The sequence below is a fragment of the Branchiostoma lanceolatum genome, chromosome 2 (genome assembly GCF_035083965.1).
Source record: "Branchiostoma lanceolatum isolate klBraLanc5 chromosome 2, klBraLanc5.hap2, whole genome shotgun sequence".
Lineage (NCBI taxonomy): Eukaryota > Metazoa > Chordata > Leptocardii > Amphioxiformes > Branchiostomatidae > Branchiostoma > Branchiostoma lanceolatum.
In genome coordinates this window covers 12,154,859-12,169,249 of record NC_089723.1, presented here as the reverse complement: position 1 = coordinate 12,169,249, position 14,391 = coordinate 12,154,859, and the positions used below count along the sequence as shown (strand labels likewise).

At 40.7% G+C, this 14,391-nt stretch overlaps 1 protein-coding gene across 1 annotated transcript; it reads right to left on the bottom strand.

Annotated features, from left to right (window-relative positions):
- LOC136427472 (uncharacterized) lies at window positions 1–14,319 on the bottom strand. The gene is made up of 7 exons (XM_066416346.1): window positions 13,986–14,319; window positions 12,699–12,888; window positions 11,163–11,353; window positions 6,303–6,512; window positions 5,694–5,824; window positions 4,775–4,925; window positions 1–4,009 (listed from the first exon to the last, which is right to left on the bottom strand). Exons 1-7 carry the CDS (start codon window positions 14,176–14,178, stop codon window positions 1,887–1,889), a joined length of 3,189 nt encoding a protein of 1,062 aa, XP_066272443.1. The 5' UTR covers window positions 14,179–14,319; the 3' UTR covers window positions 1–1,886.
- Window positions 14,320–14,391: the final 72 nt, after the last annotated feature.

Sequence of the window (14,391 nt, the reverse complement as noted above, 5' to 3'; positions counted from 1 at the left end):
CTGTTTTGTCTGTGGTATTTTTGTATTAGATACAGTGAGTAGAAATTGACATGTAAATCTCCCTACATTGCCAAATGTACATTGTACATCTGCCATGATAACACGTACAATAATTCCATCACCAAACTCATGTAGTTTCTTTTTATAAAAGGGTAACCAAAAATAGAGACAATATAAGAACACATTTCTACACAATGTTGAATACACTGCCACAAATGCATTCCTAGCAAACAGTACAAGTCTTTATACATAAGGCTGCACCAAGTAATTTTTATGGATGACGTCCTTTGGAGACCCTAAATCTAATGTGAGAGCGCAAAAAAACAACAAGAAGGGCCGAAAAAAACAAGATGCCTAGATTTGAAATATAAACTATAATAGTCGACGACACATGTTAGGACACAAATTGAATGAAAGAACACAGTGTAACAACTAGCAATTGTTTTATTCATCATGAAAACAGCAATAATTTGAATAAATCAGTTGAAGTTGAACAGCAGTTGTTGTCCTGTCCTGTTTCTTTCCATATCCCATTGATTTGCGGCACTGTCGTAACTCTTTGGTCATAGTTACAGGGAACGGAATTTCTTGTTTTTTTTCTGGAAACAGACCAAAATCAATGCGCGCGCGGACGTCATCCATAAAAATTACTTGGTGTAGCCTAACTGCTCTTCTACCACAAGTTTCCTTCATGATTCAAAAGACATGTCAGATGAATCATTCTGTACAAACACTTTGGCATGCCACACTTACAGCGGCATATTTTCCAAGTTACTGCAGCATCAGCGTTAAGCATGAAGTGAGATAATACAGAATGTAATCTACATAAAAATATGACTTATAGTTGATTAACATATTTCTAGGCTTAGTCTGACATGTACATCGTAGTAAATATCATCATTGAGTTGATAACCATGATTATCTGAATACAGTACTCTGCTACTAAAAACTTTCAATTATAGATCTATCCCAACATTTCTATAAAAAGTCCAGACCTCATGATATATGTTCCCCAGGGCACATGTACCTCATAAAACATTCCTCATTCATCAAGGCTTATATATAGATAAGATTATGATATTTTATTTCTTATAGTAACACTATTCAGCTCCTTACAAATGTATACTGGTATAAATGTCATTCTATAACATTAAATGTATAAGATACTACAAATTCATGAGTTAAAATCCAAAGCTTGTAATGTGATTCAATCTTTATAAGAAAAATTCAAGGGCTTAGTGTACTACATAGTTACACATTCTATGCATATTCTAGTATAAAATCTCTCTATGTTCATTTGGTGAATCTGTGGTTGGCCCTATCATGTAGGCCATATGAAGACATACCCTTCACTAGTTAAAATACAGAACAAATCTTAAATTACAATAACCTCAGGCGCGTTCAAGTCAATCATTCATGGCTCTGGGACAATGACTTCTCTCCAAGCAGAGGTGGGGAGAGCTGACAAAAAACGGGGCATAGGATAAAAAGGTCACTCTTCACGCCACCACCTGCTTGATGAGTAACAAGGACACAGTGCATGAGCGCTGAGACGGAATTCCACCAAAGACTCAACTTTATTAATCTGTATCAAGAATGAGTTTAGGTTTAAGTTAGAATTCATACATGGACATGTGGTGAATGTATTATTCATGCATACATAGAGTAAGAAGCTTAAGTATAAATACCGAGTATGTATAATCTTCACATCTGTAGATCACTAATATTAATAAGTTATCTCTGGAGCTCCATTCTCCAGCTCCATTACCCTGTAGTCACATACAGATTTCATTGTCATCCTTCAAATTCTTAATCAAGACCTGGCAAGTCATATTTGGTATCTACCCTATAGTCTTGTAGATATGGGGACTTGAGACTTGGATGTATCACACTTTGGAGTCAAACTTAGAAACCCTCCTTCCCACTGCATTTCTGGGAATGTTTGCAAGAGACTTCCTGACTGGTTTTAATCCCTTCAGCCCAACCGGTACCGTTGGTTTATCATCTGCCTTCTGAGAAACTGCTGCTAATTCAGGTTTTATTTCTGCCTGCCCAACCTTGGTTGAAGTGAGCGTTTGATTTCTGTCATCTTTCTCTGGGGCGCCAAATTTATTCAGTTTCTCGGCAACTGTGTTCTTTGGTATGTTTGCCAGGGACTTTCTCCCTTTCTCCTTCTTTGGAGTGTAGACTTTGCAATTGGTGTCAAGCTTCTTTGGGATGGGTGAAGGGTTTACAGGACTATCTGGGGGCGTCATCGTACAGAATTGTGTTACCTTGGCCGAGACAGCATTGGAGGGAATTTTGGAAAGCGACTTCCTGGACAAGGATGGGGAATCCCTCAACTTTGGGAAGACCTTCTCAGAATCAACTGGAAGCTTCTTTTCAATCTTAGTGTCACTTGTGGTTACGGGAGGGACATGTACAGTAGCACCATTGCCCTTAGTTTTCTTTGCTTCCATGTTTATGCTACTTGCATCAACAGTTGGATTTTGAATGGTATTAAGGATTGCCGTAGTTCTCGGAGTGCTTGGTGGGTGGTTTTCTTTGTTTCCTTCCTTAGGATTCTTTTTTTGTGGAGAATATTTTTTGACTTGTGAAGTCCCCACTTTGTTTCCATCATCAGAATTACTGGACTTAGAAGTGCCAGTAGTCCTTCCTGTAACACTTAAAAACTTATCAACTTTGCAAGGAATTTCTGTACTAGGAAGGTCAATGTCTTTGGCATGCTCTGAATTCTCATGATTGTCTGCACCATCCTTCTGTGCTTTGTCACTTTCGTTTTTCATAGCTATATTAAGCTGCCATTTCTCTGAATGCATTTTCTCATCTTTGGATTCCGATAACAATATTTTCTTAAGATCATTTTGTTTCTCACTTGGTAAGCTGTTATTTGCAACAGTGATTGGCTTGATGATGCCTTTGATTGTCCTTTGCTTCTGGGCTGTATTTGAGGCTGAGCTACATGCACTACCCTCAGCAAACTCTAGAGCCTTCTTTGCCTTCCCAGATCCAGCTTTGGGAGTGAGATGTATCTCCTCCCATGTTTCCTTGACAACACCCTGACCCCTCTTTTCAATCGTAGGTGACCCCATCCCCAATCTAACCATCACTGGCACGTGTGCAGGGCTGCGACCCTCCCTCTTCCTTAACCCCGGGGACTCACCAACTTTACCACTATATGGTATAATATCATTCAGTGATTTTGTCACTGTACCATCAGCATTATTCTTTCCCAGCCTTGATTCTATAGAAATCTCTTTCCTTCCCATTAAGGGTTTCTTAAGGTATGTAGCAGCAGTTCCCATCCTTACACCATGTCTTCCATCCCTGCTATTGTCTTTAAAGTCCATCTTATGTATAACAACCCTGGGGTCTTTCCTTCCTTTGTTGCTACTGTCAGTGGGACTACAGGGGGTAATGATGATTCTAGGAGGGGAGGAATCCCTTGTCTTCCCCCACTCACTTAGCACCTCCTCAGACTTTGCAAATGAAGGGTTACATGTTCCCTTCCCTGAGAACCTCACCCCAGCATGCAGCCCTTCCTGTGAGGAAGACGTATCATCTTGTAGCTTACTTGATGATTCTGACAGGCATTGCTGCTCGCTATAAATATCAGGACAAGACTTGGCTGGGGGTAACCTCTCAGTAGTAGAAACATCTAACACTGACATGACTGCTTTAAGCAGGGAGCTGTGGAGATCTGGAGTTGCTAAGGAACCTTCCAGGATACTTGGCGCACCTGCCACAATGCCGGGTGTTCCAGGTGCTTTCACCTGCACACTCGGGGTCCGGCTTGGCGGGCAGGAGGGAGGTCGTGACCTGGGAAGTATCTCTATGTCGTCTAGCTCCTCCATGTTGATGTCAGTGATGTCGTGTTGGATGTCATCACTCTGGGCTCTGTGGAAGCCGAATGCAGCCTTGATGTACTGGCCTGGTGTGGGACATCCCGGTATGTTGCCATCACGGTTGGGGTGGCAGTAGTTATAGTACATCGTCATAGCTATTGCCCCTGGAATGTAGGAGGAAGAAAAGACTTAATTAAGCCCACTTTACACTCAGCTTTTCGCAACAGCAGCTATATTTCTCGCTGTTGGGACGCCGCTGTCACAACGTCTTAAGACACACGGCCCAGAAATCTGACAGGACACTTGCGGCGCTTAGATTGTGGTAGTCACCTATTATTAGTAACCTGCCCCATTCTGACCTTTGACATAATGTGCGGAATCAAAATGTTTCAGATGTTTTTCTTTGTGAATCTCATTTGTGTTTTATCCATCATGAAGAAACGAGCAAGGCTAGTGCACAGGAGACGACTGATGAGATACCGGGAGATGTTGAGACCAGCTAGAATCCACCCTGCTTAGAATCCACCCTGCTTTGGCACGGGGTGGTGATCCTATCAACCGGGCAATAGGCTAAACCTGTAAACTATAAACCTGTCACACCTAACCTTTGCACAATGTCATCTAAATGCAAGTGTTGTTTAAAGCTATCTAGTGAGGATGCCCCTACTGTATTTAGTTAACCAACGAGTTCCACTCTACAACAGGAAAATGTGAATTTTTGAACACATCAATCCTAGGTTGATAACTCTGGTTCCTAAGGCATCCCTATTTCTTGTTCTTTTCTGAGGTTAAATTGTATCATTAAGTACTGAATAAGTTTAGAAATTTTGTACATCATGTACAATTTGGACATTTTGTTACAATATTGGTATAAAATTGATAACTTCATTATGTCATAAGAAAAGTCTGAGATAGGATAAATGATGTACCAATGAGGAAGCCTCCCCACACAGCCATCATGACGGGTATGTTGTACCAGACACCCAGCTTCCTGAAGGGATACCAGGCCCCCATAAGGGCGGAGTTCTCCAGCAACATGATGGTGTAGAACCCCACAATATGTCTCCTCGTCCGACCCTCCTGGAAGTAGATGTAGAGTATAGTAATGAATCTACATTAAACTGTGTTAAGTCATACCAAGAGCTTCCTAGATCAACAAATGGTATTTTCATTTCCTTTGGAGTAAGGCCACAGAAAATAGATTTTGTGGATGACATCAGAGCACACATTTTCTCCCGATTTAAAAAAAAAAATCTTGTTCCCCTCCAGAAATAGTCAGTAAGATAAGTAAGATAAGTGGGAAGATGCCTTGTGGTGTACTTGTAGAAGGGACACTAGTGTGGTACATAGTCTTGAGTGTAGTTGCCAACTTGGTAATAAGCTAGTTCGGAGTTGCTACTACGCATGTGCAGTGTCAAAGGCGAAAGCTCCCGGCTTGAAAACAGTGCTCGTCTCGACATTGTTTTGATTTGCATAACAACGCCCCGCCGGGTTTTGTTCACGTCTGGGGGGCCTTCACCTTTGACACTGCACATGCGTAGTAACAACTAGCTTATTGACACTAGGCTACCACATTAGTGTCACATTGTGCACTAATTCTTCTTGAATACAAGAACAAAATACTGCCGCGATACCAATTGTCTTGTTAAATTCTTGTTACAAAGTTTATGGTCTTTATTTTGAAAATTCAAATCTTGTTTTTCCACCTATCTTGTTTTTTTCACTAGTAGTAGTACTGTTGCATTATGATATTGATTTTGGAGTCTGCAGGGGATGTAATCAACAAAATGTACCTGTTGTGACCTTACAAACATAAGCTAGAGTTGAGATAGTCAGTTAGTGGCCTGCCTTTATGTTGAAGAAACAGAAGCAGTAGATGACCCCGACTACAGCATTGAACAGCCTCTCCTCCCACCAGGTGTCACAGAAATCTGTCTTCTGCAGGTAAACCCACACGGTCATCAATAGCCAGTGGACACCTGTGTAGCAGATATACACAGGATTATCTCTCTCATTGGTCAAACTGCTAACTGCCATGCTACCATTGGTTGAACTGCTAATTGTGATGGAATGTAGCTTGTAAAAGCCCTGCAAACTTTTTACAGGTTACATGTAGGTACATGTAATAAGTTTTGCTGCACTGGTCCAAAAGTTATTTATTTCCTTGTCATTTATACACATACCATTTTTACTATTTCTATCCATGTGCTTTGAAGTTTGAAAAATGTGAATGTGTGTGTCCATACTGTACATATTGCTATATCTCTTACTTTATATGTACACAAATCAATCTCAAAATGATGACATTTAATCCTGTTTACTTTGAATTCCTTGCTATGACATGAAGTACATTGTCTTCAATTACTGTTATGGTATACAATAAAAACTATTCTTGCAGAGTCTAAGAATGACTGAGTGTGTATATATAGCAGCTGGTGGCAGTGGAACCATACTTACCAATGACAACACAGATCCACTCTTTATACACTGATGTGAACATGGCCAGTGCCAGTACCCGTGATGACACCATGCCGATACGCCACACTGTCTGGAGGAACAGTCCTCCCCATGTGATCTTCTTCTTGTCCTTCCTGACCTGCCTCATGGCCTTACTGTAGGCAGCAATGGCCCAGGACAGTGATATCAGCGACACACATGCTGATGTACCTGCCAGGGGGAACATCTTCAGTTGGTCTACAGAGCTGCTTACATGCCAAATTAATGAACTCCATACACATGTACAGTTACACCTTAACAAGGATATATATCGATGTAAATTTATTCACTTCTGTGTTGGTTCTATTATGTGGTAGGAGGGAAAAGGAGGTTTTCATAACCTGACTAAATCGTGCTCCTTACATCCCGCCTGACTGACAAACAGGGCTGACATGATTTTCTCCTGTTCCCCCCCATAAAATCACCTCCGACGAGGCATATGACTGCACAGCACTGCTGTACTCTGAATCATGCTCCTAGTAGCCTGCCAAACTGACAGGACCCCAGGGAAGGGGTAAATTAGCCCCTGGTAGTGAAAGATTGTGTAACACAAGCTAGAGATTTTTTTTATATCTTGAATTCGCAGTTGAAACAGTTACAAGACTAGAAAGGCCGTCATTTGCCCCTGAGCAAATACAGCATGTTTTGCCAATACCCCTCCCCATGCAAAAATGGGCCGTCGCAAAATAATACCTGGGCAAATTGAAATATAATGAAAGTAGAATGGCAACATATTCGGGAAAACGCAGGATAATCCCCTCCCATTACGTACACCTCAAATATGACATCTTTAGCATTGACTATAAGGGTATTATGAAGTTTCTGCATAACTTATGCAAACGAGACCCTCATTAGCATAATTTATGGACAGGTTTCCTGACCTTTCCTGATGGTACCTACATCTCAGATATGACATCCGTAGCTTTGACGGTAAGGAAAATACGAGTTTATGCATAAATTATGCAAAGAAGGTCCTCATTAGCATAATTCATGGACAGGTGTGTTCACCTTTCCTAAAAGTAGCTACATCTCAAATATGACAGCTGCAGCTTTTACGGTAAGGGAAATACAAGTCTCTGCATAATTTATGCAAATGAGGTCCTCATGAGCATAATTTATGTCCAGGTGCTTTCACCTTTCCTACATGTACCTACATCTTCAAGATGACATCCGCAGCTTTTACGGTAAGGGAAATACAACTTCATGCATAAATTATGCAAATGAGGTCCTCATTAGCATATTTCATGGCCAGGTGTGTTGACCTTTCCTAAAGGTACCTACATCTCAAATATGACATCTGCAGCTTTTACGGTAAGGGAAATACCTTGGGTAAATATCCAATGCACAACTTAACCAAATTTCAGGTCCTTAGGTTTCAACACCATGGCACTGGAGGCCATAATGTGCGACTTTTGTCTGAAAATGACCAAAAAACCTCGATAAAATCATTTTAAAAACTTATATGAAAAAAAATAAAAAAGGGTATAGGGGTATACACGTGCTCTACCTGCAAACCAAATTTCAGCTAATTTGGTCGACGGACGACGGAGAAGAAGCGATTTGAAGATTTGACAGGAGAAGGAGAAGAAACCTGACAAAAACAATATGTTTCGTTGGCGAAACATAAATATTCTTCGAACAGTGACTTGATAAAAGGTAGCAAAATACTAACCTCCAAATTTTCGACGTCTAGTCTGTACGTCTTGTTCACGGAATGACCTAGTAAGAACGCGAGACTAGGCCGAGACTTGTGAAGATCGTCCTGCCTCCCCCGCCTCCTTGCGGAGTAGGGGTAAGTAGGACTTGGGCAGCTCCCAACCTCCGGTACGGTTCATCCCAGCTCGCTCCAACTGAATGTGGATTGCCTTTTTAATCTTCCTGTGGGAATTACGTGACTCAAGGTCTATGATCTCTATGATGTCCGGGATTGGGCCGTTGGTGACTCTGTGTTTTGTTTTTAGTTCATGCTGGCTGAGTGCAGATATGCCGTCACTACGTTCTACGGACTTCTGATGTTCTTCAGTCCGTTCACCTAGGGACCTCTCTGTTTCCCCCACATACACCTTCAGTTGGAGCGAGCTGGGATGAACCGTACCCGAGGTTGGGAGCTGCCCAAGTTCTACTTACCCCTACTCCGCAAGGAGGCGGGGGAGGCAGGACGATCTTTACAAGTCTCGGCCTAGTCTCGTGTTCTCGCGAGACTAGGTCATTCCATGAATAAGACGTACAGACTAGAACTCGAAAATTTGGAGGTTAGTATTTTGCTACCTTTTATCAAGTCACTGTTCGAAGAATATTTATGTTTAGCCATAAGTATGGCTCAACATATTGTTTTCTCTCATGTTTCTTCTCCTGTCAAATCTTCAAATCGATTCATCTCTGTCATTTTTTGACCAAATGACCTGAAATTTGGTACAGAGGTAATGTAGGCAAAACCCAATGTACGTTCTTTTCCTTTTTTTGATATTGACCTTGAAAGTGATTTTATTGAGGTTTTTAGGCTATTTTTAGCATATCTTGGCCTCCTGCGCCCTTGTATTTCAACCGAATGACCTGAAATTTGCTGTATATGTGGCTTGAACAAATATTTAAAGGACTACATTCCCATTTTTGGCATACATATATTCAAAACGATTTATTTTGGGCTTTCTTGACAATATTTGCCACTTCTGTCACTTTCAATACTACATATGACCTACAGGTCATTGACCCCGAGTGCCTTGCACCTGGCCAAGCTTGAAGTTTGCTTACGAGGAGGAAAGACCGGACATAAACATTTAACGTGATTATCGGGAAAACACCATGTTCCCTTAAACTCAGTGGTTAAATTGCAGTTTAGGAAATTTTATAACAGAAAACAAGTTAAATCAATGATTTTGTGAATGTTTATTCTAGCATTAGTTATTCCAGATATTTTCAAACTCCAAATTCTTCAACACAACACGGGAGATCGTTTCTCCTCAGACTGGCGCGACACTCCTGTCAAAATTGATTGATGATCTCTCTCTGCCGCCGACTTCATACATGATCAAAGGCGGGTGGTAGGCGGTGCCTTCCTACATGTCCTACGTACGGGCGTATGGATCGTAGAATTCGGCAAAAAAGGAATGATTAGGCCAGTAGAGTCAGTCCCCGGTAAGGTCAATGATTCGCCCCTTTGCGCTAGCTTGTAACGTTAAATGAATGTACCCTCTGGTGGCCAAACTTCACTGACAAACTTTCTCCCTATTATCATCATGAGCTTGCGTTAGTCTGGTACTAGTGACTATTATGTGCCGGGAATGTTTATCTATCGCACGCCTTGGAAGGAAGTTCAACCATGATAAATGGTCGGCCGTTGCGAAAATTTGGAATCCCATGCTGTTGATTTTTGTGATTGAATCTGTAAGAAAATATATTTTCATGTCGTTCATGTTTTTGGGACGGACGCCGGGACGGGGTGAATTTTTTCTATCATTTTCGTCCCGTTAGTAATGCAAATCGAATCGTGTTGCACAAGAGGCAAAACACTAAAAACGTGGGTCTTGTGGAGTGTTTTGGAGCGGGAAAATGCCGGATATTAGCGGTGCCGAACAGTGTACATCGTCGCGCGCGGGTGACGCTCCGTCAAAACAAATCCGCTGGTGGTCTAGCGCGGCCACCGAAAATAGGCAGAAACACACAGGAGGACTTAGCACCTTCGTTTATGAGGGCAATTGTGAAAATCTTTTGTTACAAATTGTTCGAACATTGAAACATTTGGATAGATGGTTTGAAACTGTTCTAAATAAAGAGATTTTTGTGTAGTTACGTTCGAAATGTTTCCAACGTATGTGAAATGAGTTCAAACATGTTATAAGTTTCAATTCTAATTGTTTGAACACTTTAGAACTGTTGTGACTTAGACATTCTTTTAATCAAAATAGTTCAAACATATTACAAATATTATATTAAAACCCTCTCGGTGACTTTGAATTGACCCAAATATGTTGTTTTTGGTCATTTCCTTCGTCTCCTGTCAAATCTTCATATGTATACTATGGAAAACTTCATTCTTCCCTGGGGCTGATCTTTTTTAATTCAATTTTGAACTGGGTTGATTATGCGCAAGAGTGTAATTTTCAGCGGATATTTTTCGACTGGTTTACATGGAAATGGCACGGAATATCCCATTCTTGCAAGGGGAGGATTCTTTTATTATTTCTTTCAATTTTGAGCTGGAATGATTATGAAAAAGTCCATTCTTTAGCAGAAGTGTTAATCAATTAGTGGATATGGTTGTGGACTGGTCCATATTGTGTTGAGGTGCTACTGGAAGACTCAGTTTTGGACTGGGGTGATTCATTTTTTTAGTGCAAGTATTTTAGAATGGTCCATTGTTATTTGGGGAGAGTCCATTTTTTGCATGGCGAGGAGTATGGCTAAACATGCTGTATTTGCTCGCAAATGTTGCCTTTCTAGTCTTGTAACTGTGATTATACGTGACTGATAAACCTCTTCAACGATAGCAGTTGAAACAATTCTGTAGAATGGTAGTAATACTCAGTTATTACTGTAGATGTGCATTGGATGTGCACAGTCGCAGTGTCATTGATTTGATGCAGTGAGGTCACTGCAAACGTTGCAAAAATTAAAAACTCTGCAAAAGTTTCAGGATTTAAAGGAATGAATATCAAAAACCATTGCAATCTTTCACACTCCTTTCAGCCACTGCATATCCTGTTCATGTAGATGAAGACACAGAAGATGTTAAAGTACTTAGTACATGAATGAGAGTCTCAACACCCGTAAGCGTATTCGCTATGGGAGCCCCGTACCAAGTATTGTCAGTTTGCAACATACCAGTCAGGAAGTTGGCATCTCCCATTTTGAGCATGATATAGAGCTGCAGTATCAGCTGTGGTGCTGACTCCATAAAGGACTCAAACAGCCGCAGCATGCACACGTCACTCTGCTGCTGGTACAGACGCTCAAAGTCTATGGGATGGTTAGTCTTCCTGGCCTCCCATCCTGTCTGTAGAGCCTGGACATACCTGAGGACAGGCAGAGAACATGGTGAACATTTCACCTGGCTGCTGATAATGGTTAGATTATACATGTACAAATGTGTTATTTAAATATTATTGTATATAACAGAAATGTACTACATAGACTAAAGGCTCGAAATACATTTTTGGGTCAACCTGCACTGGTGGAGATGGAAAAAAAATTACTTGCACCAAAAAGAAATTACTTGGACAACCAAAGGTAGTACTAGTATATATATATCTCCTTTTCTGATCTGATGTTTCAGATTATCTTGGACTTCTGTCACTCTAATCTATATTTAGCCAGTACTAAACACAAAAGCTTCTAAAACAGTACTAAGTATGATATTCTAACTAGGGTACTACTGTCAGTAGTGGTAACACTATGTCATATGGTATACATGTACAGGTATATGTCTCAGTAAGGACTTGGTAAAAAGTGCATGTAGTTAGGATATGTAAATGTTGCTTGCTTGATCTGTAATTTGTTTGAGCACTATTCTTCATTTGGAGTTAATTAATATCTACATGTAGGTGAGTAAAAAGAGGTAAATTTTTACTTGTGGTAACTTGCACAAAGGAGGGTGCATGCAAGTGGTATTTCGAGCCCTGGACTTGTACCTGAACCATATCTCCCTGCAGCTGCTTTTTCCACTTAAAGCCATACACAAGACCAGAGGAGAGTGTTCTGGTTCTGCTAATAATATTTTCATGAATCCAAGACCGTAATTACATTGTACTATAATTGTGCAGTATAGGCAACTTGACCTTGAACCTAGCTATAGCCTAGGCAGCAGTTGCACTATACAGCATCAATCTTGTGGTAACCCAACTCCCCTCCCCCAAGTACCCTTCAGATCAATTACAGCCAGGTGTAACATGTTATATCGCAAACAACCATTGGACAAACTTCAACTTGGCGGCTCTTAGAAACCTTAAGCTTGGGTTGAGCTTAAAAATTACCTTTGCATTTGTGTTAGGAAATCTAGGTCTGATGTTGAGGTCCGATGTTGAAAATAATGGTTGTAGCGTGTATGTGAATATGCATTACACCCAACGGGTCATTATATATATGATTCATTTTGTCTGTCCATCTGTGAATAATATTTACAAATTTGTTTGATTTTGTACTCACAAAGATCACAAAAGATGCGAAGTTTAGGAAAATAACACTTTCCTCGGCCGGGTCTTGTGTATGGATACAAATTCATTTTTCTCATCGAGGAGGTTTAAACTAATTAAATGCCTGTCATCTTCAAGGGAGACAGGATTGTCTGGGACTGCATAAAAAACATTTTGTGTTCTAACTAATGTAACTTATCATATGCATGATTCTAAGGAAGTGGCTCACCTGTAGATGGGCCCCATCTGAAGACAGTGAATGAGCCAGCTCACCCACCCACCCATGTTGTCATCAGCCATAAACCACCTGGTGCTGAACACCTGCATCACCAGCGACGGCACGATGATGAAGGTCAAGGTCAGGGACCCCCACTCCACACGATTGCCCGCTCGGAAATATTGAACTGAAACCATGGCGTCTGAAAACAAACATGTCCGTTTGTCTGATTATTACATACACTTGAAATACTGGTTGCATGTGTACTTTTGTGCACCCGGAATTGGAACTAGTGCACATTCATACTTTTGTAGGCTATAGGGTAAAGGTATTGTTGTACACTACTTTATAGCAAGTCACCATCTAGTATACAGAATATTCTTGAAATCAGAATCATTGAAAGCAATATAACCTTTGTTGTACTTTGTTTGAGAGAGTTCAAATCCTCATATAACAACTTCCCACCTGATTCACGGTGGCTAACGTCTATATCTCTGTTCACAGGGCTCGAAATAGTGGGTGCATGTGCACCTGTACATGTGTGTATCCAAAATTGGAGCTGTGCACCTAATTTTCGACTGTGGGTGCACCTAGATATTTTTGTACTCTATAGGGTAATGGTTCTCATGTACACTAGCATACAGAATATTCTTGAAATGTGAGTACTGTATCAGAAAACGCAATATAACCTTTTGTTGTACTTTATTTGATGTGTTGCTTGGTTGAAATTTGAAATCTGGACAGAATTACAGATTGAAGTTCTTAAGAGAGGCAGTAGCATCAAACTTATGTTTTGCTGACATTCAACTTTATTTTATGTGGTGCACCCAAATTTTTTTCTGTGCACCTAATTGATTTGGTTGCGTGCACCAGTGCACCTTTTTCCAAAAATGAATTTCGAGCCCTGGTTCAAGTCGCAAGGCACTTTGAGTTTGATGATGAAAAAAGTAAAATAAAATCTGTTGCAACTTTCGGAACAACCCTCCAGGGATAGTCTCCAAGCAGACTCAACGGGTTGCAAAGACCATATCCAACTGGAAGAAGGAGTTGGGTTGCCATAAAATTTTATTTCTTCCACTTGGATACGGTCTTTGCATTACTCCGGGGAAACATATCCTAGCAGCAGCAGGTATTCATTTAGAATATTCAGGTAAGTCTGGGTCGGTAAGATACTAGTATAACCGTATGAATGTTACCCCTGCATGAATTGATGAGCATCGAGCTTGGTAAACGGCAATATACTCTCTCATCATGATCATGAGCTTGACACAGATGAGACGAAGAAAAAGGTAAACAGACCTGTGACAATATCCACCAGGAAAGTCGACATCGAGACAATGATGAACAGAGCGTCAAAAATCGTAAAGGTGCTTCCTTGGTACACGCCTGCATCTTTCTCCACGTCTTTGTCCTGTTTCCTGCCCGCTGGCCGCGATTTTTTGTTGAAGAAGGAGGGTAAGACGAAGGAGATCTCGTCCTTCAACGAAGCCATTTTGAATTTGAGCGGGCGTTTAATTTATGCTAAACATAGCGTGTGATTGGTCTACTTCGAATGATTGTCGTTACCGTCTGCGAATAATCAAGAATAAATTCTGATAGGTACAGTGCATTGTTACTACATCTGATTAAGAATTACTTGCTGTCTTATACACTATAAATGATGTAGTATTGCATGCATAGTTGTGAAATTCAATATCGGATTCTC

What these genes read in the sequence shown, in the direction of transcription:
- LOC136427472 (XM_066416346.1), bottom strand. Translation starts at nt 14,178, where the DNA reads ATGGCTTCGTTGAAGGACGAGATCTCCTTCGTCTTACCCTCCTTCTTC. An exon ending in AGATGCCAACTTCCTGACTG is followed by an intron (nt 6,513 to 11,162) that starts GTATGTTGCAAA and finishes TCCCCCTGGCAG; the next exon opens with GTACATCAGCATGTGTGTCG. An exon ending in TCTGTTTCTTCAACATAAAG is followed by an intron (nt 4,926 to 5,693) that starts GCAGGCCACTAA and finishes ATCTACTTCCAG; the next exon opens with GAGGGTCGGACGAGGAGACA.